Below are 27553 nucleotides of genomic sequence, written 5' to 3' on the forward strand. Positions count from 1 at the left end.
TGGGGGGTTAGAATCATTTGATTTACACAGCATGCCTACAATTTTGAAGATACAAAATATTTTTGTGAAACAAACCAGAAATAAGACTAAACTTGAGCGTGCATAACTATTCACCCCCCCCCCCCGAAGTCAATACTTTGTAGAGCCACCTTTTGCAGCAATTACAGCTGCAAGTCTCCTGGGGTGTCTCTAAGCTTGACACATCTAGCTGGGACACCAAACGTGTTTGCTTATTTTTTTCTTTAAGTAATGTTTTTTTCTGGTCACTCTTCCATAAAGCCCAGCTCTGAAGTGTACGGCTTAGTGGTCTTATGGACAGACTCAATCTCTGCTGTGGTGCTTTGCAGCTCCTTCAGGGTTATTTTTGGTCTCTGTTGCCTCTGATTAATACCCTCCTTGCCTGGTCTGTGTGTTGGTGGGCGGCCCTCTCTTGGCAGGTATGCTGTGGTGCCATATTCTTTCCATTTTTTAATAATGGATGTAATGGTGCTCCGTGGGATGTTCAAAGTTAGATTTTTTTATAACCCAAACCTGATCTGTAGCTTCACAACTTTGTCCCTGACCTGTTGCTTGGTGGTGTTGCAGACTCTGGGGCATTTCAGAACAGATATACACACATCACGTGCTCCTTCTGTAGCTCAGTTGGTAGAGCATGGCGCTTGTAACGCCAGGGTAGTGGGTTCGATCCCCGGGACCACCCATACGTAGAATGTATGCACACATGACTGTAAGTCGCTTTGGATAAAAGCGTCTGCTAAATGGCATATATTATTATATTATTATTATTACGTGACACTTCGATTGCACACAGGTGGACTTTAACTAAACATGTGACTTCTGAAGGTAATTGGTTGCAGCAGATCTTAGGGGCTTCATAGCGAAGGGGGTGAATACATATGTAAGACCCACTTTTTCAGAAGTTCTTTTCTTTCGCATCACCAAGTTGGACATGTCCATTACATGAAATCCCCCCAAAATCAATTTAAGTTAGTTTGTAATGCAACAAAATAGGAAACACACCAAGGGGGATGAATACTTGTACAAGGCCCTGTACTTCCACTTTCCACTTCTAAGTAGAGTCCTTCATCTTCATTTTGAGTCAATTAGAGATTCTACAACGAATGCTATTCTTGAAGAAAAAAAAGCATCTAGACAATTACATGGCATATAATTTTAATAACTTCTGGTAAGAGGTATTTAAATTAAAGAATCTTGAAAAAAATGAAGTGGAGACTAATTTGACCTGTCATGATGGAACAAACAGCAGAGGAACTACAAAATGCTTCTTGTTAAGACTATCTACACGGTGTTGTATTTCCTCAGTCAGACATGACTCAGTCATTTTTCTGAAGAGAAAAGGCATTTTCTTTTAGTCAAATGGATTGCCGCTGAATTCAAGAAGGTCCCTCACAAAACAGCTTTTATAACTGCATCTGCCTTTCACTAACTCCTGAAGTAAATGAGTTTGAGAGAGAGGGTTTAGACATGTGATTTCCATTCAGATCTGAATGTGTTCTGGTTGACCTTTTGACACTGGTACCCCATTGTAAAAAAAAAAATACACACTTTATAAAAGTTTGGACACCGTAATCAAGGGTTTCTTTATTTTTTACTATTTTTCTACATTGAATAATAGCGAAGACATCAAAATGATGGAATCATGTAGTAATCAAAGTGTTAAATCAATATGAGATTCTTCAAAGTAGCCACCATTTGCCTTGATGGGGTATTGTGTGTAGATCGATGAGCAAAACAAAAACATTTTAGAATAAGGCTGTCTGTATACTTTCCGAATGTCTTAAAATACATACAATGGGGGTACCAGTACCAAGGGTGAACCAGAACAAACTCAGCACTGAATGAAAATCACATGCCTACATTTGTCTAAACATACACACATTTACTTCATGAGTAAAACGCATATTTACAGTTAAAAAGAGCAGTAGTTTCAATGTACAGGATACAGCACCCAACTTCATCACAGCCCAGGTTTTATGTCTCCAACTTTGGAACTGTATTCACATTTGAGTTTGTATTTGCAACACAACAGGCAGTTGTGTTAGTTCAACAAACAGGCAGTTTGTTCTCTGCAAAGTCTTTCAATAATGTGTGTGTGGAAGACTGGACACTTCCCCAAATCTTTTGGAGAAACATCTGTTTTGAGGCGGGGAAATTCCAGGAGGAACACTATCAAGCATGGACATATTTTCTCTGAGGGGGGAGTCCAGGCATGGCGAGTCAATGCCAAGACAGGCTCCAGTGAAGAGGATCATCAATGATGGGGATTCAGATATTGGTCTGTAAAAGTCTCCAACTGCCTCTCCAACTCCGTGGCTTTGTGCCTGAAAACATGGGGGAAAAAAGCTGTTACACAGACCACACCTATTGGTACAATATTGTTGTAGAACCAATTATAACTGAGGTCAAAACATCTACTGTAAATGAATGCCGTTCAAACTCTGTTCCTTTAACCCTCAATGTAACCAATGGTGAAGAAATGACATTCGAGGCAAAACACTAAACCACCACGGGTATCAAAAATGTTAAATGGAAACCATTGGGGGGTGAATTATTTTAACAGAGCTATGCGGGGGGGGGGGGGGGGGTCAATGGTAGGGGTAACACTGGACCCAGGAGCTCGACTGACCGGAGGATCTTTGAGCGGGACTGGACGGTCTCCAGAGTCTGGACCTTGGCGGTCAGTCGGCTGATCTCTCCCTCCAGCTCCCTCTTTGTCAGGTCAACCTGCTGACACAGCCGAGCAAAGGTCGTGGCCATCTCCCTGAGCAACACAAAGACCAAAGCATTATCACTTCTTTTATTACCCATTTAACAGAAAAGATGGGGTGGGGGGGCATAGATTTGTCCATCAGCAGATTCAGCCCCATACAATAACTCAGTAGTGAATTGATTCATAAAGGAAGTGTCTTAAGAAACATCTACATACGAGGCTCAACTATGAGTTATTGTACTGGGATTGAGGCCTGCAGATTTGTCTGAATGAACAAGTTCTACCAAGACAGATGACACAGGAATATTGACTGACAGCTGTTTTCATACCTCAAAAGCAGTCCACAATAGAAACAAACCTTGATGCCCTCTTAAAGGGGAAGTTTCCCTGACATCCTTATTCCCAGAGGTGCAGACTACTTACTGCTGAACCTGGTGGCTGCAGTTGGCACTGGTGAAGCTGACAATCAGCTGCAGCTTCTCTGTGGCGTAGTCCACAAACTGGCGCTTCAGGGCGCACTCCTTGGCCTTGGTGGTCCACGTGAGCTTCTCCCACAGGTAGAGCAGGCCGTACATGGAGGCCGACAGGGCTATGAGCCGCCAGCCCACCGTCCGCCACACCTAGGACACACGCGGGAGAGGAGGTGGGTTGTAGTTTGAGCAGTGTACCTCTATGGGTTGACAGGCCTAATATGGGGGTGTTATAAAATAGTTTCCCAAACATTGAAGGGAAGTTGAAGACCACCTACATTCTGGAAAAACAAAGTTGTATTTTTGTGGGGAGAAATAAAGTATTCCATCATCTGCCTCTTCCAGCTTGTTTAAAGCCCTACAGTGTAGCCCTGTATAACTGTAAACAGGTTGCCATATCGGTGACCTGGAGGCTGGGTGTAGAAAGACAACTACTCACCACTCCTCCGACGATGACCATGCTCATGGACGTGCGGGAGGCGAGGGAGGCCAGGTTGGTGGCCACGGACATCAGGTCCTCCTGGGAGAGCGCGGCGTCCTGGGGCTGGGCAACGGCAACACTGGAGGGTCCGCTGGAGGGTGTGGTGGACAGGGAGCGCGTCATCTGAACAGGACAGGAGAGCCAGACACAGGCTTACCGAGTGTGGTGGGATTCCTAATATTACATACTAAACCTGGGATGTTATTGAGACGATGTAGGAAATTAACTACCAGGTCATTTGAATAAAGAACCACTAGATGATAACCTGGGTTCCAAACTGACCCATTGTTTCACTGGCCAGACGGAGCATGTCATTTAGAACTCAGTCACTAATAAAAGCCAGAACATGAATGGAACAGAAAGAGAACGATACATTTAGTTTATATGTTGAAGTGGTATCGATGGCATGTCTATTCTATATCATTCATTACATGTTAAAACATATCTACTAGGCATCTATTTCAGTCATGTTTAAACATAGACAGCACCAGTCAAAAGTTGGGACACCTACACATTCAAGGGTTTTTCTTCATTTGTACCATTTTCTACATTGTAGAATAATAGTGAAGACATAAACTGAAATAACACATGGAAACATGTAGTTACCAAAAAATGTTTTTGTTAAATCAAAATATATTTTATATATTTGAGATTCTTCAAAGTAGCCACCCTTTGCCTTGATGACAGCTTTGCACACTTGGCATTCTCTTAACCAGCTTCATGAGGTAGTCGCCTGGAATGCATTTCAATTAACAGGTGTGCCTTGTTAAAAGTTATATTTGTGGAATTTCTTTCCTTCTTAATGCGTTTGAGCCAATCAGTTGTGTTGTGACAAGGTAGGAGTGGTATACAGAAGAAGCCCTATTTGGTAAAATACCAAGTCCATATTATGGCAAGAACAGGTCAAACAAGCAGAGAAATGACAGTCCATTACTTTAAGACAAGTCAGTCAATGCGGAACATTAAGAACTTTTCATTTGAATAAAGCTTTTAGTCGCAAAAACCCAGCGCTATGATGAAACTGGCTCTCATGAGGACCGCCACAGGAAAGGAAGACCCAGAGTTACCTCTGCTGCAGAGGATAAATTCATTAGAGTTAACTGGACCTCAGAAATTGCAGCCCAAATAAATTCTACAGAGTTCAAGTAACAGACATCTCAACATCAACTGTTCAGAAGAGACTGCACGAATCAGGCCTTCATGGTCAAAATGCCGCCAAGAAACCACTCCTAAAAAGGTCACCAATAAGAAGAGACTTGCTGGGTCCAAGAAACATGAGCAATGGACATTAAGACCGGTGGAAATCTGTCCTTTGGTCTGGAGTCCAAATTTGAGATTTTTGGTTCCAACCGCCGTGTCTTTGTGAGACGCAGACTATTAGAAAAGCATTCCAGGTGAAGCTGGTCGAGAGAATGCCAAGAGTGTGCAAAGCTGTCAAGGCAAAAAGGTGTCTATTTGGAAGAATCTGTTTAACACTTTTTTGCTTACTACATGATTCCATGTGTTATTTCATAGTTTTGATGTCTTCACTATTATTCTACAATATAGAAAATAGTACAAATAAAGAAAAAGCCTTGAAAGACAGTGTCAGAAGAAAGCCCATAAAATTGGAAGACTCCAGTCACCCAAGTTAAACTTCTCTGCAACCGGAACACCAAGCCTGGGACCAAAAGGCTCCTCAACAGCTTCTACCCCCAAGCCATAAGACGAAGAACAATTAATAAACTCGCTACCAGACTTTTTACATCACCCCCCCCCTCCCTATTGTACACTACTGCTACCCGCCGTGTTACCTACGCATAGTCCCTTTACCCCCACCTACATCTACAGATTACCTCAACTATCCTGTACCCCCCCACACTGACTCAGTACCGGTGCCCCCTCTGCCTCGTTCTTCTTATTGTGTTACTTTTTATTTTACTTAGTCTACTTGGTAAATATTTTCTTTACTCTACTTGAACTGCATTGTTGTTTAAGGGCTTGTCAGTAAAGCATTTCACGGTAAAGTCTACACTTGTTGTATTCGGCGCATGTGACAAATAAAGTTTGATTTGATGAGTAGGTGTCCAAAACTTTGACTGGTACTGTATACATAAAAGTATGTGGACACCCCTTCAAATTAGTGGACTCTGATATTTCAGCCACACCCATTGCCGACAGGTATAAAATTGCGCTCACAGCCGTGAAATCTCCATAGACAAACATTGGCAGTAGAATGGCCTGATTGAAGAGCTCAGTGACTTTCAACGTGGCCCGTCATAGGATGCCACCTTTCCAACAAGTTAGTCCATCAAATTTCTGCTCTACTCGAGCTTCCCCAGTCAACTGTAAGTAGTGTTATTGTGAAGTGGAAACATTTAGGTGCAACAATGGCTCAGCTGTGAAGTGGTAGGCCACACGAGCTCACAGAACGAGACAGACGAGTGCTGAAGCACGTCGTGTGTCAAAACATTGCAACATTCCCTACTGTGTTCCAAACTGCCTCTGGAAGCAACGTCAGCACAATCATTGGTCACTGGGAGCTTTATGAAATGGGTTTCCATGGCCGAGCAGCCGCACACAAGTGCAATGCCAAGCGTCGACTGGAGTGGTATAAAGCTGGCCGCCATTGGACTCTGCAGAAATAGACCGGTTCTCTGGAGTGAAAATCACACTTCACCATCTGGCAGTCCAGCGAACAAATGTTGTTTAGGCGGATATCAGGAGAACGCTACCTGCCCCAATGAATAGCGCCAACATGGAAAGATTGGTGGAGGAGGAATAATGGTCTGGGGCTTTTTTTCATGGTTCGGGCAAAGGCCCCTACAGCATACAATGACTTTCCAGACAATTCTGTGCTTCCAATTTTGAGGGGCCTGCACAGAGCACTGACCTCAACCCCTATCAAACACCTTTGCAATGAATTGACATTCCGACTGCGAGCCAGGGCTAATTGCCCAACATCAGGGCCCGACCTCACCAATGCTCTTGTGGCTGAATGGAAGCAAGTCCCTGCAGAAATATTCCAACCTCTAGCAAAAAGCATTCCCATAAGAGTGGAGGCTGTTATAGGGGGGGGACCAACTCTATATTAATGCCCATGATTTTGGAATGAGATGTTTGACAAGCAGGTGTCCACATATACTTCATGACCAAAACTATCTAGATAACACCAAGAACATATCACCAATCCTCACCAACGACTGTTCCTCAGCCTTGGGTTTTGTGATGCTTGATTAGACATGGAAACAGAGGTGGACACAGATGAAGACAGATGAAAGAGACAGTGAGAGAGGTGGACGCGGGGATTGAACCCTGCACTCTGGGAGTTACCATTCAACCCACCCATGTGTTTTAACTGTGGTTACCTGAAGATGCTGGTCAACCAGTATCACAACTCTTAACCATCGAGCACAGTCATAACATGCCATACCTTTTATACAACATAATACACTACAGATGACATCTATCTCCATCGTTTCTGACCCTCATGCCTTACTGGAGTAAGGTGAAGTTGCCCCCTACACGCTGATCTTGAGTCAGTTTTGCATTCCCCCTCCACTCACCAATGGTTATGGTTAAGATTGGTAGAGGAAGCTGATTCTAGCTCTGCACCAAGGGGAAACTTTAACCCTGGAGCCACCTTACCGGGAAGTTATTGTCGACCAGCATAAGGGCCCGATTGGCGTTGGTGGGCCCCAGGAAGCGGTTGACCAGCGCCGTCCAACCCATCGAGAACTGGAATTCTATGTTTTCCTGGAAGTCCGAGCAGAGCGTGGCACAGTTCAGGTCGTAGCTCAGGTCAAATTTGTGACAGGGCACCAGCATCTGTATCTGGTTCTGAACAGCAGGGGGCAGCAGAGGCTGCAGACTCTCTGGTGGTGGGAAAACAAGGGAGGAAACAATGACACCAATCTAGAGCAGGGTTATTCAACTAACCCTACGAGTTGGGAGCCTGCTGGTTCTGTTCTACCTGATCATTCTTTACACCCATCTGGTGTCCCTGGTCTAAATTAGTCCCTAATTAAACAAGTACAATGGGGGGGGGGCAGTGGAACTGTCTTCAAGGTCCAGAGTTAAGTTTGAAGTTTGAAGGGTCTAGATGACATCAGACCCAAACACTTTGAATGCTTCCTGATTTCCTTGAAGTCAGATTTGACAGAACTGGATCAGTGGAAGCTGTTTTATAAAACCTGAATTGGCACCCTATTCAACTGTTAGAAAAAGGGCCCTCCTTTCCACAATAGTGTCTAAATACACAATGATCCAAGAGGGATAGATGGGTGAGAAGACAGCAATATGGAACAATCCTGTCGCGTGCGCTAGGCGTACTTTCCCCTCATTCAATTGGTTTACTCCCTTCAGCAATAGTCCCAACATTATAGAGGTCAATAACATTGACGTCAGTCTGCTTTATGGCTGGTGGCCGTGTCACTCACACACACCTCATGACAAACACTTGGGGGGGAGGGTTGTGAGCCGGCGTCATGACCAAACCTGATCCCAGATCAGTTTGTGCTAACAGATCTAAGACCAGACTAGTCATGAACAGGGCCATCCTAAATATAGTATTTATTATGGGGTTGTGTTACATGGTGCACCATCTACCTACCAATCACGTCTCTCTGGGAGGACTGCTCCCTACCTACCGATCACGTCTCTCTGGGAGGACTGCTCCCTACCTACCGATCACGTCTCTCTGGGAGGACTGCTCCCTACCTACCGATCACGTCTCTCTGGGAGGACTGCTCCCTACCTACCGATCACGTCTCTCTGGGAGGACTGCTCCCTACCTACCGATCATGTCTCTCTGGGAGGACTGCTCCCTACCTACCGATCATGTCTCTCTGGGAGGACTGCACGGAGGCGTTGACGGCGTTGGAGCAGCGGAAGGCCAGGTTCTTACCCATGCCTTCCTCGATGTGGCTCAGCAGCTCCTGTAAGGGAGGGTCAGGTGGTCATGGAATGGTTGCAGAAACAGAGTGCGTAGAAGGTTGGTCACTGCTGAGATGTTAAGAGTCCTGATGGTACTAGCCTAAATGCTACATCAGTGACAACGCTTCCATTTCATGGAGAAGACCTGTGTGTTAGTCATTGGTGTAATGGTACTCAAACTCACTGATTTGTAGCGCTTGAGGATGTCGGGCAAGGGGTGGAAGTCCGAGCGGAACTCCTCGATGAGCACGTTGAGACGACAGATCTCTTCGCCCATGGCGCTGGACACCTTGAGAAACATTTGTGTCAGTATCTGGGGTAAGTAACCCTTGGAATGGATTGAGGATTAGTGCTGTATTAAATCCATAAAATGCCATTGGCAGCATGACCAGGAAATGTCATTCCCTGCAGTGTTATGAGGCTTTAACCTCTTCAGTCAACCCTCTACTTTTTCGAACATTCTGTTAAAAATCGTGCAACATTTCAGCGCCCTGCTACTCATGCCAGGAATATAGTATATGCATATGATTAGTATGTGTGGATAGAAAACACTCAGACGTTTATAAAACTGGTTAAATCACGGCTGTGACTTTAACAGAACATGCGTTTCATTGAAAGGTGCAGGAAAATCTGATCACTGAAAGTGGAAAAATATATCCATCCGCCACTTCAACCCATTGTTATGGGCGAAAGACATTAAATAGGGCTGAGGTTGCAGTACTTACAGCTTCCACACGATGTCAACAGTCTTGTCATTTGCCAATTCTTTGTTTCTTGGTCAAACGAACAAGAGACAGGCTTTTTCTTCAGGTCTCCGACCGGATATTTTGGTTGAGAAATACACGGACAGTATTTCAAGACGGCCCCCTATAGAAAACACTTCGTCTCGTGATTAATTTGATCGCTTATTAACGTTTACTAATACCTAAAGTTGCATTACAAAAGTATTTCGAAGTGTTTTGTGAAAGTTTATCGTCAACTTTTTTAATTTTAAAAATGACGTTACGTTATAAGACGCTATTTTTTCCGCTTATCACACAGTCTTCATAGATCGATATCTAGGCTATATATGGACCGATTTAATTAAAAAAGACCCAATAGTGATTATGGGACATCTAGAAGTGACAACAAAGAAGATGGTCAAAGGTAATGAATGTTTTATATTTTATTGTGCGGTTTGTGTAGCGCCGACTATGCTAATTATTTTGTTTACGTCCCCTGCGGGTCTTTTGGGGTGTTACATGCTATCAGATAATAGCTTCTCATGCTTTCGCCGAAAAGCATTTTAAAAATCTGACTTGTTGCCTGGATTCACAACGAGTGTAGCTTTAATTCAATACCCTGCATGTGTATTTTAATGAACGTTTGAGTTTTAACTAATACTATTAGCATTTAGCGTAGCGCATTTGCATTTCCAGAGCTCTAGATGGGACGCCTGCGTGCCAGGTAGGAGCAGGAGGTTAAGGGATTTCAAAACATATTGTAAACAGTTATGTTATTTGATGGCCACGGTTTACCTTGCTCTCCACCTCCACTGTGACAGCCTTGATCTTCTTCTTGATATCTTCTATGAGCAGCTGGAGCTGGTTCGTCACAAACTCCAGACGGTCCATCTGGTACTCACGGTCCTCCAATGAGGCCACTCTACAGGACGCACAGGAAGTGATAAGGTGAGACACGTAGTAAACCAGTGCTTCCACAGGAAGTGCAAAAGGTTTGTGTTCCAATATCCATATTACTAAGAAAATGCACTGGGCCTGCCCTGTTGGAACCCACCTCACATTCTAAAACATCTTAGTCATTGGACAACAATGCTAAATCATAAATGTTACCGTTTCCATACAAAACATTTTGGGAATGACTGACTAAACAGAACATCCAGGAAGAAGAGGGATGGGCTGTGAGCGGATGGATCAGAGAACACTCACCTCCTCTCTGCTGCCTTGATGTTGATTGCGTCCATGATGGCTTTGACCGTTTCAGTGATCTGCTTGGCCCTGATAGTGTGCTGCTCAAACTTTGTTTTCACTGCTGACTGAGAGATACACTCCTGGGAGGCCATATAAACACACGTTACTGTGACAGGGGGCTGCGACAACCTACTGGGCTTTTCAACCTACTGAGTCGAGCCCAACCAAGCTGTGCTGGCCTGATTGCGCCATAAGCATCCACCATAGTTTGAAAAGGACCAAGTGAAGCCAGAACAGTTTGGTTCGGGTCACCACGTGTGAAAATGGTATAGGCAGGACAAAAAAGGACAAGAGATACACCTGCTGCCGCAATTTATGTAGGATTTTGTGGAATAAATCAAGTGGGGAAAAAAAAAGAAATTCCGTCAGCAGCTCTGCATCTCAAGTCTCACAGCCCCTTGGTTCTTAGGCTCACAGTAACGTGTTAGCGTAGACATAGCAAAATCATAGAAGTACAGCAATTCTAAGGGAGATCAGGAAATACTAAACATAAAACAACTGACCAGACAAAATGCAGGCAACAGAACGCAACAAATGACAGTGAACCATGTGTATGTGACAAATAAAATTTGATTTGATTTGATTTGAACAGAATGAAAATTAAACTGAAAGAAATTGATGATCCTCGCCAAAGCAAATCTAGACTTCAGCAATGAAGACGGAGATTGATGGTAATATGCACATTGATTGGCCTAAGCAAAGAGTCAGCGGGGCGGGCTTGGTTTGGAGACGTGTGATTGGTGGAGAGACGAGTAGTCCGGTGATGAGATGGAAAGACTAGTTGTTTCTCACAGCACAGGATCATAGAGATAGTGATTAGAATGGTTCAACACTACTATCTGCAGTGGCACGGAATATAATCATTACTCAGCTTTCCCTTCAGGTGTCCGACCCTATAGAGGTAAATGGTATGGGGCAGCTTAAGTAAGCTGAGCTATAGACAAGGAATTTTCTCTATTGCTAATCTTTTCTCTACCATAACAAGCACACACACTTTGACACAGTTCTGTCTCTCGTCCCACATGGCTCCAACACGATGTTCAGAGTCCCACTGGAAAAGCCAGGCCAGAGAATTCAGAGAGACAGAGCCTGGTACGCCTCACTCTGCATGTTCCGAATGTCCTAGGCTGCACCCTGAGGAACAGCCACTGTTTGACTTGACTACACATTGTTTTAACGGTCATCTTGATTGCTTGGAATACATTTCATTGTACTTCTGTCATTTAATTTTACATTCATACTGTGGGGCTTTTATTAAATTAGTTGTATTTAAATCATTAAAACCCATCGGAGGCTTGAGAACAAGTGGTGTTAGACATTGTCACACCCCACACAAACACTTGCCTCAAATATCCCCTCGAAACTCTGGAACTCCTTGAGCCTCTCCTGGAAACCGTCGGCTAAAGCTCCACCTGGGAAATGTCATATTGTCATCCAAAGACCACCACATCTCTCCAAAACTGAGTCTAGTACCATTTTGTCTATAAACTACTACAAAAATAAATAATAAAAATGTTAAAAAGATGGGACATTTCACTTTTGTATCAGTTAGCAGTGAATTAAAAAGCCTGGGGAAAGAGCTCTGCAGAGCACCGCTTTGGTCCACTCGCTTTTGAATGGTGGTGGTCAAACACCTGAAAGTTTCAAAGTGAAATATCCCTTTAACCTAGAAAGTAGAGGTCAACCGATTAATTAGGGCTGATTTCAAGTTTTCATAACAATCGGAAATCGGTATTTGCCGTTTTTTGTTTTACACCTTTATTTAACTAGGCAAGTCCGTTAAGAACTCATTCTTATTTTCAATGACGGCCTAGGAACGGTGGGTTAACTGCCTTGTTCAGGGGAAGAACAGATTTTCACCTTGTCAGCTCGGGTGATTCCATCTTGCAACCTTACAGTTAACTTGTCAACGCAATGACGACCTGCCTCCCTCTTGTTGCACTCCACAAGGAGACTGCCTGTTACGCGAATGCAGTAAGCCAAGGTAAGTTGCTAGCTAGCATTAACCTTTTCTTATGAAAAACAATTAATCATAATCACTAGTTAACTACACATGGTTGATGATATTACTAGATATCATCTAGCGTGTCCTGCGTTGCATATAATCTGACTGAGCATACAAGTATCTAAGTATCTGACTGAGCGGAGGTAGGCAGAAGCAGGCTCGTAAACATTCAGTCAAACAGCACTTTCTTTGCGTTTTGCCAGCAGCTCTTCGTTGTGCGTCAAGCATTGCGCTGTTTATGACTTCAAGCCTATCAACTCCCGAGATGAGGCTGTGTAACCGAAGTGAAATGGCTAGCTAGTTAGCGCGCGCTAATAGCGTTTCAAACGTCACTCGCTCTGAGCCTTCTAGTAGTTGTTCCCCTTGCTCTGCATGGGTAACGCTGCTTCGATAGTGGCTGTTGTCGTTGTGTTGCTGGTTCAAGCCCAGGCGAGGGACGGAAGCTATACTGTTACACTGGCAATACTAAAGTGCCTATAACAACATCCAATAGTCAAAGGTTAATGAAATACAAATGGTAGAGGGAAATAGTGATATAATTCCAAGAATAACTACAACCTAAAACATCTTACCCGGGAATATTGAAGACTCATGTTAAAAGGAACCACCAGCTTTCACATGTTCTGAGCAAGGAACTGAAACGTTAGCTTTCTTACATAGCACATATTGCACTTTTACTTTCTTCTCCAACACTTTGTTTTTGCATTATTTAAACCAAATTGAACATGTTTCATTATTTACTTGAGGCTAAATTGATTTTATTGATGTATTATATTAAGTTAAAATAAGTGTTCATTCAGTATTGTTGTAATTGTCATTATTACAAATTCACTTTTATTTTATAAAGTCCAATTAATCGGTATCAGCATTTTTGGTCCTCCAATAATCGGTATCGGCATTGAAAAATCATAATCGGTCGACCTCTACTAGAAAGGATCAGAAATTACATCACAGATGGAGAAGATGGATGCCAGGCTAAAAACTCAAGACTGACACCACCCAAACAAAAAGGTCATGTTGGAACATGTGAGCCAATGGACTGCATAAGTGCCTTGATCCCATGTAGCTGGTGTTGACAAGAGCCGATAGTGAAGTTTCAGTTTGTTTTATAGCTTGGCTGGGGAAGTGTTGTTTGGAGCAGGACACTGTGGATCTAATTTGGAGAAGCCTATCAGGGATACAGTGTGGACAGGACAAAACCTATGGCCTGAGTGAGCCTGCTTGCTCACCCCACACACCCTATCCAGCCACACAGTCACCTACACAGTACACACCCAACACCTGGTTTGACCAGGACACCATGGTTTACCACTATTCACACATGCTTGCCTACACCCCCCCCTCCATTTCACCACCACCGGCCGGGCTTACCAGACTCAGGCATGCCCTGGGCACGTTGCATGCGGGAGTTGAGCACCTCCTTGGCTGACACAAAGAAGATGTGGTTGGGCGCCTGCTCCCGGTCCACCACCTTCAGCTCCTCCACCAGGAAGTTGACGCAGCGGTCCGTGTGCTGCTTTCGAACCTGTAAGAGGGGAACGGTATGGCATCGTTACAATAAGTGCATTGAGGACGTGGTCCCCACAGTGACTGTATGTACATACCCCAACCAGAAGCCATGGATTACAGGCAACATTCACACGGAGCTAAAGGGTAGAGCTGCTGCTTTCAAGGTGCGGGCCTCTGAACCGGAAGCTTTAAAGAAATCCCGCTATGCCCTGCGACAAACCACCAAACAGGCAAAACGTCAATACAGGGCAAAGATTGAATCATACTACACAGGCTGACGCTCATCGGATGTGGCAGAGCTTGCAAACTATTATAGACTACAAGGGAACGCATAGCCGCTAGCTGCCCAGTGAGACGAGCCTACCAGACAAGCTAAATCACTTATATGCTCGCTTCAAGGCAAGCAACATAGGCATGCATGAGAGCATCAGCTGTTCCGGACGACTGTGACCGCGCTCTCCGTAGTCGACGTGAGTAAGACCTTTAAACATGTCTACATACACAAGGCTGCAGGGCCAGACGGATTACCAGGACATGTGCTGACCAACTGGCAGGTGTCTTCACTGACATTTTCAACATGTCCCTGATTGAGTCTGAAATACCAACATGTTTCAATCAGACCACCATCCCTGTGCCCAAGAACACAAAGGCAACCGGCCTAAATGAATACAGACCCGTAGCACTCACGTCCGTAGCCATGAAGTGCTTTGAAAGGCTGGTAATGGCTCACATCAACACCATTATCCCGGAAACCCTAGACCCACTCCAATTTGCACACCGCCCAAACCGATCCACAGATGATGCAATCTCGATTGCACTCCACACTGCCCTTTCCTACCTGGACAAAAGGAACACCTATATGAGAATGCTGTTCATTGACTACAGCTCAGCATTCAACACCATAGTACCCTCAAAGCTCATCACCAAGCTAAGGATCCTAGGACTAAACACCTCCCTCTGCAACTGGATCCTGGACTTCCTGACAGGCCGCCCCCAGGTGGTGAGGGTAGGTAGCAACACATCTGCAACGCTGATCCTCAACACTGGAGCACCCCAGGGGTGTGTGCTCATTCCCCTCCTGTACTCTACTTACCTATACACTTTTTTTCACACCATTAGTTAGAGCCTGTAAGTAAGCATTTCGCTGTAAGGTTTACACCTGCTGTATTCGGCGCACGTGACAAATACCCTTTGGTTTGAACATCACCACAATGTTAAGAGTCCATAGCAATAACAGAAACTCCATAGTCTAGAGCTGTGTATGATTCTGGGTAACGAGTCATTGTAATGCAAATGGACACAGTTGTCATAATTGTCATTCTTGTTAAAAATATATAAACAATGTTTGAGCATGTAATCCATCTTTGAAAATTAACTATGACATACTGAAAGAATACAACACAGCTTTGGTGACAACCCAGTCTCAAACTAATGGTTTTGACAGCTTGGAACTATTGGAAATAAATCTTCTCCCGACCATTACGTTCAGGTTCTAAAATTATTATTACCCAGAAGCATTTTCAATTTTAACATTTAGGGTAAATTTGTGAAACTATATTTAGTTCAAAATTAAGTTGAACCCCCCAATCTTATAATTAATGCATTAAACTAGGTGAGTTTATGAAACTGACAACCCTTCAACGTTATTCACATTTTGTTGAGTTACACCCCAAATTGAAAATGGGGAGGCAGGAAAACCTGGTTCAGTCTGCTTTCCAGACAAGACACTAGTTAAATAAAGGTTAAATAAAAAAGTAAAATTCCCAAACACATTCCTTTTGAACATTTGATCCCATTTGAATAAGCGATATGAATTTTAAACAAACAGTTGACAAATATAAATTGCTATGTTGGGTTCAAACAATGGACTTTGACATCACTCTGACCTAAAGCAATCAACTGCAGCATATTACTACAGCAGAGGCTATAGAAAGAAACAAAAATGAGAAAGGGATTAATATTTGTGAAATTGATACCCGATTGCCTAATACCAGAATTAAGACTGAACTGCCTATTCATTCATATGAGTATTTGATTCTAGAAATAAAAATACATATATTTTTAACATCCAACAGGCTTATATGATCAATGGACTTTGACATCATTTGACCTAAAGCAATCATGCAATATTACACAGCAGAGGCTATAAATGACAAAAGTGAGAAGAATGGATTAAACTGAAATTTAGGTCTACTGCTCAGTTGACTGAACTGCCTATTCATTCATATGAGTATCTGATTCTAGAAATAAAAATACATATATTTTGAACATCCAACAGGCTTATATGATCAATCACTTCACATTTGCAACATTGATCATGCAATGCATGCAGTCGTGAGATAAATGACCACAGTAGAAGAATGGATCATAAACTAATTTAGGTCTACTGGAACATGACAGCCAGCCAAAAGGTAGATTAATTTATTGAAGTACTTTACTTATTTATTGAAATAACCGTAACATTTGTCGTCAATACTGCGACCACAATACAGTAGCCTAGTAGATTCTAAGTGACTCCATCAATCAGGAGAATGTCCACCAGCTTTGATTAGTTACTGTAAATTGACATACAATACAGACACACAAAATGTGGACACCCCTTAAAATTAGTGGAATCAGCCATTTCAGCCACACAGCCATGCAATCTCCATAGACAAACATTGGCAGTAGAATGGCCTTACTGAAGAGCTCAGTGAATTTCAACGTGGCACAGTCATTGGATGCCACCTTTCCAACAAGTCAGTTTGTCAAATTTCTGCCCCGGTCAACTGTAAGGGCTGTTATTGTGAAGTGGAAATGTCTAGGAGCAAGAACAGCTCAGCTGTGAAGTGGTTGGCCACACAAGCTCACAGAACGGGACGGCCGAGTGCTGAAGCACATAAAAATCGTCTGTCCTTTGTTGCAACTCACTACCAAGTTTCAAACTGCCTCTGGAAGCAATGTCCGCACAATAACTTTGTCAGGAGCGTCATGAAATGGGTTTCCATGGACGAGCAGCATCACACAAGCCTAAGATCACCATGCGCAATGTCAAGCGTCGGCTGGAGTGGTGTAAAGCTCGATGCGGTTGGACTCTGGAGACAGTGGAAACACGTTCTCTGGAGTGATTAATCAAGCTTCACAATCTGGCAGTCCGACGGACTAATCTGGGTCCGGCGGAAGCCAGAAGAACGCTGCCACAATGCATAGAGCAAACTGTAAAGTTTGGTGGATGATTATTGGTCTGGGGCTGTTTTTCATGTTTCGGGCTAGGCCCCTTAGTTCCAGTGAAGGGAAACCTGAATGCTACAGCATACAATGATTTTAGAGGATTCTGTGCTTCCAACTTTGTGGTAACAGTTTCAGCATGATAACACCTCGTGCACAAAGCGAGGTTCATACACAAATGGTGTGTCGAGATCGGTGTGGAAGAACATGACTGGCATGCACAGAGCCCTAACCTCAACCCCATCGAATTAATTGGAACGCCGACTGCGAGCCAGGCCTAATCTCCCACACTAGCAAGTGCTTTGTTAACTTTATTAGAAGTAGTCTGTTTTGAGAGGAAATTGAACCCACCCCTCAACAAACCAACCCTCAACAATGGATGTAAAAAAAAAAATTTTTTAAACTACAGACGGTCTCCCTTCTTTCAAAAAAACACTTGAGCCTGTGGTCTGACCAAATCTCTCAGAACAATTTTTTTTAATATACCTTTAACCAGTTAGGCTTCAAGATGTCACTCAACAGAGACTGCTCCCGTTTATCATCACAGAGGCTCTCCACAGTGCCAAAGCTAAATATTTGTCGTCTAGTCTCATCCTCCTAAAATGTATCCGCTGCCCTTGACACCGTGAACCACCCAATCCTCCTCTCCACCCTCTCAGGGCTGGCCTTCTCTGCACACAGGCCGCTCTACATCCTCTCACGACCGGTGTCCCCCAGGGCTCACGACCGGTGTCCCCCAGGGCTCACGACCGGTGTCCCCCAGGGCTCACGACCGGTGTCCCCCAGGGCTCACGACCGGTGTCCCCCAGGGCTCACGACCGGTGTCCCCCAGGGCTCACGACCGGTGTCCCCCAGGGCTCACGACTAAGCAATCTTCTCTTTATACACAAAGTCACTCAGCTCGGTCATATCCTCAGTCTCTCCTATCATTGCTATGCGAATGACTACTTATCTCTCCCTCTCTCTTCCCCCCCCTCCTCTTTGACACCCAGGTGTCAAAACACATCTCTGCGTGTCTGGCAGAAAACTCAACTTGGATGGCAGCCCAACACCTCAAACTCAACCAGACATAGCTGCCATTTCTTCCGGGGAAGGCCTGCCTGTGGTGTCACCCTCCCAGTGAGCAAAGAACCTTGGCATGACACCGGACAACAACCTGTCGTTCTCTGCAAACATCAAAGTAGTGGCTCGCTCCTGCAGGTTCATGTTCGACAACAACCATAGAGTAGAACCCTACCCCAAAACAGAGAGCGGTGCAGGTCCTAATCCAGGCACCTTTCCTCTCCAGTCTGCGACTACTGCAACTCGCTGATGGCTGGGCTCCCCACTTGTGCCATCAAACGCCAGCAACTTATCCAGAACACCTGGTGTTCAACCGTCAAGTTCTCCCATGTCACCCCGGTCCACCACACACACGCCACTGGCTTCCAGTCGAAGCACACATTCACGACAATACCATGGTACCTGCCTAAGGAGCAGCAACAGAAAATACCCCACCCTACCATAAGGCTCAAACCCTACATCCCCAACCCAATCACATCGTTCTTACACACAACCCACTCCAAACTCTTCTCTGTCCTGGCACCCCAACGGTGGAATCAACTTCCCCTGAAGCTAGGACAGCAGTGTCCCTTCCCATCTGCCGGAATTAGATGACAAGTGGTTGTGAATAGGCTAATGAGGGGGGGGGGGGCTCCCAAGTTATTTTTGGGGCTCCCAAGTGGCACAGCGGTCTAAGGCACTGCATCTCAGTGCTAGAGAATTCATTACAGACCGTGGATCGATTCCAGGCTGAATCATCACCGGCTGTGATTGGGAGTCCCATAGGGCGGCTCACAATTGGCCCCAGAGTCGTTTGGGTTAGGCCAACATTGTAAATAACTGACTTGCCTAGTTAATAATTCCCTGTTAAAATGTTTCATACCTTTTATGACCATTTATTTTGTTAACGGTTATTGTCCATAATTGTCAGTCACACACACTTTGATTTTATTCCTCCAGTTGACAAGGTCATTTCCACTTTGACTAATTAATCATTTCCATTAATGCCCAGTTATTGTTGGTAAGTCACTCACATCCTCCATATACTCTGGCTCATTGGCTGAGGCGTCCCAGCGGTTGTTGAGAATGAAGATGTTGGGTTTGGAGAGCTTCTCGTTCACCTTGTGGAAGAAATGCTTCTCCTGGAAAACAAGAAACATGCAAGGTCAGGAATTGTTAGTGCACTAAGTCTTAAAACCAAAGTGTAGTGTTAACCTTTATGTATCTAATTATATTTTTGTGTAAGGACAACTCAATTCCTTTATTTTATTGATTTCAATTTTACAGGAGAGTTGGAAGAGAGAGCGGGGTATAGAAGAAGGACAGACACGAAGGGCACAGACAGCTGGCTGACACGAGGTTGGAAACCTCGTTGCCAGGGGCACATGCTTGGAGTCAAACATTACAGTCTACACCAGACTTCCCAATGTGTTTAACCTTTACAAACAATTCAGAGATAAGGTGTTACAATGTAGTTCTGTGTAAATAGAGTGTGTGCGTGCGCGCGCAAGTTCCCCACATACATAAACACGCCCTTACTATAGAGAAAGTGCAGTACAAACTTTCACTCAGTCTATTTGTAAAAAGGTCACGAAGATACTGTAGGTTATGAAATAGCTAATAAGCTAGGAAAAGGTCTCCAGTCACTGAAACTGTTATTCAACAAACAATGGAGTTTACTCCCTAAACTAAAGCAGAACTAATGCTTCTTCACTTCATCTGCGTAACAAGTGTGTGTCCAGGTGCATCGCATTATCAGTCTAATAACACTAATCTAATGTACTTTAGAGCACTTACAATATACTGGGTTCTGTGATTGAAAATCAGAGGCTGGGTATCCTAGGGTGCATAGTCAAAACGATAAGTGAGAGGGGTAAACGGGACCTGTCCCTTGAAGAGATTTGGCACAGATAACGAGAGAGCCCAGTGATTGACTACATGCCTCTGACATAACATGAATGTGTCGGCAGACATAAACAGAGCTGGGCCTAAGTGCTGGAGCAAAATGGAGCCAGCCGTATCCTAGCACTGATGACTAACAAGCTTTGGAAAGGAAACACTTCAGTTAAAGTTACAACCTTTTTAACCAGCCTACACAAGCTGTTAATTTGCAAAGACAACCTTAAAAACACATACATCAAATACATTGACAATTCCTTCTGTACTAAAATATAAAACACAACAGGTTAAGTTTTGGTCCCATGTTTCATGAGCTGAAATAAAAAAGTTCCCAGAAATGTTCCATATGCACAAAAAGCTTATTTCTCTCAAGTTGTGCACAAATCTGTTCACATCCCTGTTAGTGCACATTTCTCCTTTGCCAAGATAATCCATCCACCTGGGCTTCAGAGTGGTGCAGCGGTCTAAGGCACGGCATCTCAGTGCAAGAGGCGTCACTACAGTCACTGGTTCGATTCCAAGCTGTATCACATCCGGCCGTGATTGGGGGAGTCCCATATGGCGGTGCACAATTGGCCCAGCGTTGTCGGGTTTGGGCGGTGTGGGCAGTTCATATATAAGAATTTGTTCTTAACTGACTTGCCTAGTTAAATAAATAAAAACAGCTGTGGCATATCAAGAAGCTGATTAAACGGCATGATAATTACACCAGTGTACCTTAACTGACTTGCCTAGTTAAATAAAAAAGGTTAAATGAAAAATATATACATTTTAAACTTGCTTTTATTTTTGTTCAGTGTAGCTGCGTCAAGTAAGCTTAACATTTCTGCTTTGTAGAACACAAACCTCTTGATAGAACTGTTAAAATGACTAAATCAAATCCTTTCGTATTTCCCATCTCCAAAAAGACCAGGATGTTTGTGATGGAAAAAGAACTACAAGGAACCCATTAGAAAAATCCATGAGCACACAGCTATCTGCATTCCAGGAAGCTCTGCTACAAGACAAGTTTGTCAAATCTTTCAGGTGGATGCATGGAGTGGTCAGCTCAGTCTAGATCCTGTTGGGATTGGTCAGATTGTGAGCTCCATTACCGTGTTCATTAGGGTTGATTCAGAGTTGGCCACCAGCACAAAGACGTCAGCGTCCAGGCAGAACTTGTCGATCCAGCTGTCCAGCTGTGTGGTGACATCTGTCCCAGGGCTAAAGAAGATGAGAGGATGTGTTAGAGCAGGCCACTGCTTCTCAGAGTAATACAGCCTAATCAACCTCCGTTTACTGGTGGCCAATCCTTACCATGGGGCTTGGGACACTGGTGGTTGATGGCTATTCTAGTTACCCTACTTAGCAATAGTACAGATCATCCTGTATGGACTCCGAGCAAGCTACAGAGGTAAAATTGCAATCCTCATAAACAGGGAGGCACTCAGAAAAGCAAAAAAAAAAGTCATGTGGGTTCACTTCTTCAGCCTTTGTCAGTGTTTAATTGATAGGTGACCTGTGTATATAACGATCATCAGTGTCTGATCAAATAACAAAAAGACAACCGTGTAGATCTTGCTATTCGTAAAGCTCTGGAGCACTGTACACGTGGTTAAGACCAACGGTATAATTGGAAAGGTGTGGTAGCGTTGTCAGGGTAACGTTACTGTACCTGTCTACAAGGACCAGGTCGTCTCGGAGCAGGGCACACTTGGTCTTGGGCCAGAAGACTCGGACCAGGCAGCCTGCATCCAGACTCTGGTCCATGTGCAGCGCGTGACCCAGCTGGTTCACAGTCTGGAGAGAAAAAGGGAATCATAGTATAATTTCAATGGATTTCAAGTCACTCAAACTCTGCCCGCCTGACAACTTGTCAATGTTGAGGACGACATAATCTTATCTATACTAAAGTTCATTAATAATTAATTGCTTAGAGGGTCAGAAAAAAAACATGACTGAGGGTACTATGTATGAGTGGTAAGAGTTACTCTAAGTAACTCAATCAGGTAGCACGTTTCCATCTCCACCTAGGGTGTAATGCCCACTGTACACCTAGGGTGTAAAGCCCACTATGAGTGGTAAGAGAAGTTAGCCTAATCTTCCAACCAGTATATCCACATAACCAGAGAACTTACCTTGATGCTCTTCTCCTCCTCTGAGCCCTCAGTCTTGAGGTAAGCATTGTTCGAGTCCGTTCCCTCCACACTCAGGAAGCAGTTGGTGGTGTGACCCATGCCACTGGGCAGCACGCGGTCCCTCAGCATGGCATTCACCACTGTACTCTTCCCATTACTCGTCCTAAGCAAATAACACAGCTTAAGAGGTCTAGTGACTCCTCATTTTCATCAAACATAGTTTAAGTCGGAAGTTCACATACACCTTAGCCAAATACATTTAAACTCAGTTTCACAATTTCTGACATTTAATCCTAGTAAAATGTCCCATTTTAGGTCAGTCCGAATCAACACTTTATTTTAAAAATAATGTCAGAATAATAGAAGAAGAAAGAATCATTTATTTAAGCTTTTATTTATTTCATCACATTCCCAGTGGGTCAGAAGTGTACATAGTATTTGGTAGCATTGCCTTTAAATTGTTTAACTTGGGTCAAACGTTTTAGGTAGCCATCCATAAGCTTCCCACAATAAGTTGGGAGAATTTTGGCCCATTCCTCGTGACAGAGCTGGTATGACTGAGTCAGGTATGTAGGCCTCCTTGCACAGTTTTCAGTTCTGCCCACAAATGTTCTATAGGATTGAGGTCAGGGCTTTGTGATGGCCACTCCAATACCTTGACTTTGTTGTTCTTAAGTCATTTTGCCACAACTTTGGAAGTATGCTTGGGGTCATTATCCTTACAACCGAGCTTTAACTTCCTGACTGATGTCTTGAGATGTTGCTTCAATACATCCACATAATGTTCCTCCCTCATGATGTCATCTATTATGTGAAGTGCACCAGTCCCCCCTGAAGCAAAGCACCCCCACAACATGCTGCCACCCAGATGCCTCACGGTTGGGATGGTGTTCTTCAGCTTGCAAGCCTCCCCCTTTTTCCTCCAAACATAATGGTAATTTATGGCCAAACAGTTCTATTTTGTTTCATCAGACCAGAGGACATTTCTCCAAAAAGTACAATCTTTGTCCCCATGTGCAGTTGCAAACCGGTCCCCATGTGCAGTTGCAAACCGTAGTCTGGCTTTTATGTGGCGGTTTTGGAGCAGTGGCGTCTTCCTTGTTGAGCAGCATTTCAGGTTATGACGATATAGGAATCGTTTTACTGTGGATATAGATACTTTTGTACTCGTTTCCTCCAGCATCTTCACAAGGTCCTTTGCTGTTGTTCTGGTATTGTTTTGCACTTTTCGCACCAAAGTGCGTTCATCTCTAGGAGACAGAACGCGTCTCCTTCCTGAGTGGTATGGTGGCTGCGTGGTCCCATGGTGTTTATACTTGCGTACTATTGCTTGTACATATATGAACGTGGTACTTTCAGGAGTTTGGAAATTGCTGCCAAGGATGAACCAGACTTGTGGAGGTCTACAACATTTCTGAGGTCTTGGCTGATTGCTTTTGATTTTCCCATGAAGTCAAGCAAAGAGGCAGAGTTTGAAGGTAGGCCTTGAAATACATCCACAGGTACATCTACAATTGACTCAAATGATGTCAATTAGCCTATCAGAAGCTTCTAAAGCCATTTCATTTTCTGGAATTTTCCTAGCTGTTTAAAGTCACAGTCAAGCTAGTGTATGTAAACTTCTGATCCACTGGAATTATAAGTGAAATAATCTCTGTAAACAAATTGTTGGAAAAATTACTTGTGTCTAGAGGTCGACCGATTATGATTTTTCAACGCCGATACCGATTATTGGAGGACAAAAAAAAAAACCAGCCACCGATTAAATCGGCCATTTAAAAAAAAAATCATTTGTAATAATGACAATTATAACAATACTGAATGAACACTTATTTTAACTTCATATAAATCAATAAAATCAATTTAGCCTCAAGTAAATAATGAAACATGTTCAATTTGGTTTAAATAATGCAAAAACAAAGTGTTGGAGAAGAAATGCTTGATGCACAACGAAGAGCTGCTGGCCAAACGCACAAAAGTGCTGTTTGAATGAATGCTTACAAGCCTGCTGCTGCCTCCACTACTTGTATACTCAGTCAGATTATATGCAATGCAGGACAACCTAGATAAACTAGTAATATCAACCATGTGTAGTTAACTAGTGATTATGATTGTTTTTTTATAAGTTTAATGCTAGCTAGCAACTTACCTTGTCTTACTGCATTCGTGTAACAGGCAGGCTCCTTGTGGAGTGCAACAAGAGTCAGGTGGTTATAGAGTTGGACTAGTTAACTGTAAGGTTGCAAGATTGGATCCCCCGAGCTGACAAGGTGAAAATCTGTCCTTCTGCCCCTGAATGAGGCAGTTAACCCACCGTTCCTATGCCATCATTGAAATTAAGAATGTGTTCTTAACTGACTTGCCTAGTTAAATTAACTTTTTTTTTAAATCTGCCGAATCGGTGTACAAAAATACCAATTAACGATTGTTATGAAAACTTGAAAATCGGCCATTCCGATTAATCGGTCGACCTCTTACTTGTGTCACGCACAAAGTAGATGTCCTAACTGACTTGCCAAAACTAGATTTTTTACAAGGAATGTGTGGAGTTGCTGAAAAATGAGTTAATGACTCCAACCTAAGTGTATGTAAACCTCCGACTTAAACTACACATACAATCTCATGAGGAAATAACTACAGGAATTTCAAACTGTTATAGTTTACTGGCTTATGACTAGGCAATTTATCATTATGAATCTTGTCCAATAGCTAGTTAGCACATACAGAAAGTTAAAATACCACAGGTCGAGACTATTCATAAAGAGGACCGGTTTCATAAGATAAAAGCCTGATGGAGCAGAGCAGTTTCAACGAAAGCGTGCTTCAATGAACCGGCAGTAAAACAGAAAGTGAAAGCAGAACGGTACCTTTTCTTAATCCTCAATTAGCAAAGCTGAAAGCTTGGGACACCGAGTGTCTACTACAGTACAATACAGTGCTTGGTATGCAATGGTGTAACATGAACAATGTTAACTGATCAATAAAGGCCAAACTCAATGTTACAATCCATTGATCTTTGCTCAAATTGTGGTTGCACACTTCAGTTCTATCCTGGAAGCTGTGTAAAATAAAATAAAAACACACGCAAAAGAGTGGAGAAATCAAAATGCAGCAGACTATACGCATTTACCTGCCAAAGAAGGCCACCTTCATGTGTCTGCGTGCCAGCACATCTTTTATAGTTTGCAGTTTGCCGGCATACGCCCGAATCTGCTCCTGTTGCTCCCGACTTGCAATATTCTCTAAGGCGTCATTCCGACAAGTTTCTGACAAATCCACAACGGGGAAAAAATAAGAGAACAGTGTACTCACAATATAAAAATCAAACCCTTTCTGCATTCGACTACTTACTTTGACATTCAAAATGTGGCCGAAGCATCTGATTTACTATACAGCACACTCACCTTCTACAAACACAGAACCTTCCTTCACATACTCCAGCAGTTGATCAAACACGTCACTTATCTTTTTCTTGGCCACTACAAAGCGTTTGAGTGGAGAGAAGTCGTCCTGAGGCGAATCCATGCTTCAGCTTTCTGATCTCAGAGAGAGAGAGAGAGAGAGAGAGAAAGTATGCACATTACAAAAAGGTGCACTACCTCATTATACACTGCAAGTTGTCCTTATCCCCAAATACTGACAAGTCTGTTCCTTGACATATTGACTGGCCGTGATGCCCAAGCATGTGCCTGGACCATGCTAGATACTTAGCATTATTATCATCATCATCATCACTTTCCCCATGAACACAGCTGGTCAACTAACAGACATTCACACCACAACTTAAAAATAATTATAATAATTCCATATCAGCCTTCATGAGTCAAAGCCAAATAACAGCTGTTACTATTGTAAGACTTATGTATGACACAACTAGCTTGATGTCTGGGTTGGTTAACAGGGTCTGGTTAGCAAATGAAAACACTTTTGGTTGGCTACAAAACATCCCAGCAGCCGACAAAACATTAGCAACTAGCTAAAGGTTGAGTAACCTTACACTGACAAGCGACAGATATTGAATAACATGTCAACGAACATCTTGGTGGCTGGGTAGCTAATGTTAGCTATGTGCACCCAGCTAGCTAGCTAACAAGTCATTAGCAAAAACCAACTACCTACCAAACATTGGAATGTCTTTACATTAATGTTATTTGTTATATCACATTACTAACTAACAAATTGGTGTTATTTCGCATGATTTAAATTCAGCTGTTTTGTAACGCGTGTCATTGTCTTATGTCAGCTAACTAGCTAAAGTTACCTATCTTTCATGGTAGTCAATTGAATTCCCCTTACCACAACTTCAGGCGAGATGGCCAAAGCTACCTTTTCATACCACAGACAGGGGTAACCCTTATTGCCGATAATGAATAGTCAATATTTGGTAAGGTTCTTGATACAGGTCGCTAGCTAACAATTAATTTATTACTCAGTCCCAGCAGCTCCAAACGATCAGGGCAAAGGGGAGTGACTATATGTCAACGAGTTGACATGTGACCACGAGTCATCCTATCAATGGCCAAAGAATGCAACCAACTCCTTGGTGTTCCCCTCTTCAACTTTGGCAAGGGCACAAGAATTGTTTTGACTGAGTGCATTAAAACCTAGAGTCCTAGAGTTCTTCTTATTTAAGAAGATGGTGTCTGCAACAGCTCCGGACCAAAGTTGAACATATGTTGCTGCCAGATATGTATGTCAACGTCATTACCAAACAGCTGCAAATAGTTGGCTAAAACTGGTAGGGACAATGGACTAATGTGGATAATAATGTTACTATATCTGACACAATCTGCCAGAATATGTTTGTTTTCGTTAAATAGAAGAACAATCTGCACCTTGACTTTTAACAATGCTTATAGAAGCATGTTACAAAACATAGAAAACTACAAAAGGCTGAAATGTATCAATACAAGTATGTTTACCTTAATTTTAAACATGACTGCAGTGGGCTATTACAGTAAAATAAAACTTCTATGGGCTATGTTCGAAAGTAAGATAACTTGGGTAACATTGAATCTGTCATTTAGTAGCCTACAATATCACGTTTTGCCTAATACCACTGACTACATGAAATGTTGTCCAGATGTGGTTCACTGGATTATGAATAGTTAATTAGCTATGTCATGAGGAATCTTGTCCAATAACTAGTTTCCTCATAGAGAATGTTAAAATACCACATTGGGTGAGACTATTCATAAAGAGGACCGGT

At 43.2% G+C, this 27553-nt stretch overlaps 1 protein-coding gene across 2 annotated transcripts; it reads right to left on the bottom strand.

Moving 5' to 3' along the window:
- Positions 1 to 1704: 1704 nt before the first annotated feature.
- On the bottom strand, positions 1705 to 26806 carry LOC123997010 (mitofusin-1-like). Of its 2 annotated transcripts, none has more exons than XM_046300939.1 (18): positions 26641 to 26806; positions 25749 to 25880; positions 25475 to 25610; positions 22345 to 22507; positions 21882 to 22006; positions 21322 to 21430; positions 19363 to 19470; positions 13943 to 14096; positions 11911 to 11978; positions 10525 to 10646; positions 10114 to 10240; positions 8781 to 8885; positions 8496 to 8598; positions 7310 to 7536; positions 3641 to 3805; positions 3155 to 3351; positions 2648 to 2782; positions 1705 to 2342 (listed from the first exon to the last, which is right to left on the bottom strand). In XM_046300939.1, exons 2-18 carry the CDS (start codon positions 25867 to 25869, stop codon positions 2273 to 2275), a joined length of 2235 nt encoding a protein of 744 aa, XP_046156895.1. In that variant the 5' UTR covers positions 25870 to 25880; positions 26641 to 26806; the 3' UTR covers positions 1705 to 2272. The 2 variants fall into 2 exon arrangements, with proteins under 2 accessions (XP_046156895.1, XP_046156904.1); XM_046300948.1 differs by having other exon boundaries at positions 25749 to 25885.
- Between the last annotated feature and the right edge of the window lie 747 nt (positions 26807 to 27553).

Source organism: Oncorhynchus gorbuscha, linkage group LG02 (assembly GCF_021184085.1).
Source record: "Oncorhynchus gorbuscha isolate QuinsamMale2020 ecotype Even-year linkage group LG02, OgorEven_v1.0, whole genome shotgun sequence".
Lineage (NCBI taxonomy): Eukaryota > Metazoa > Chordata > Actinopteri > Salmoniformes > Salmonidae > Oncorhynchus > Oncorhynchus gorbuscha.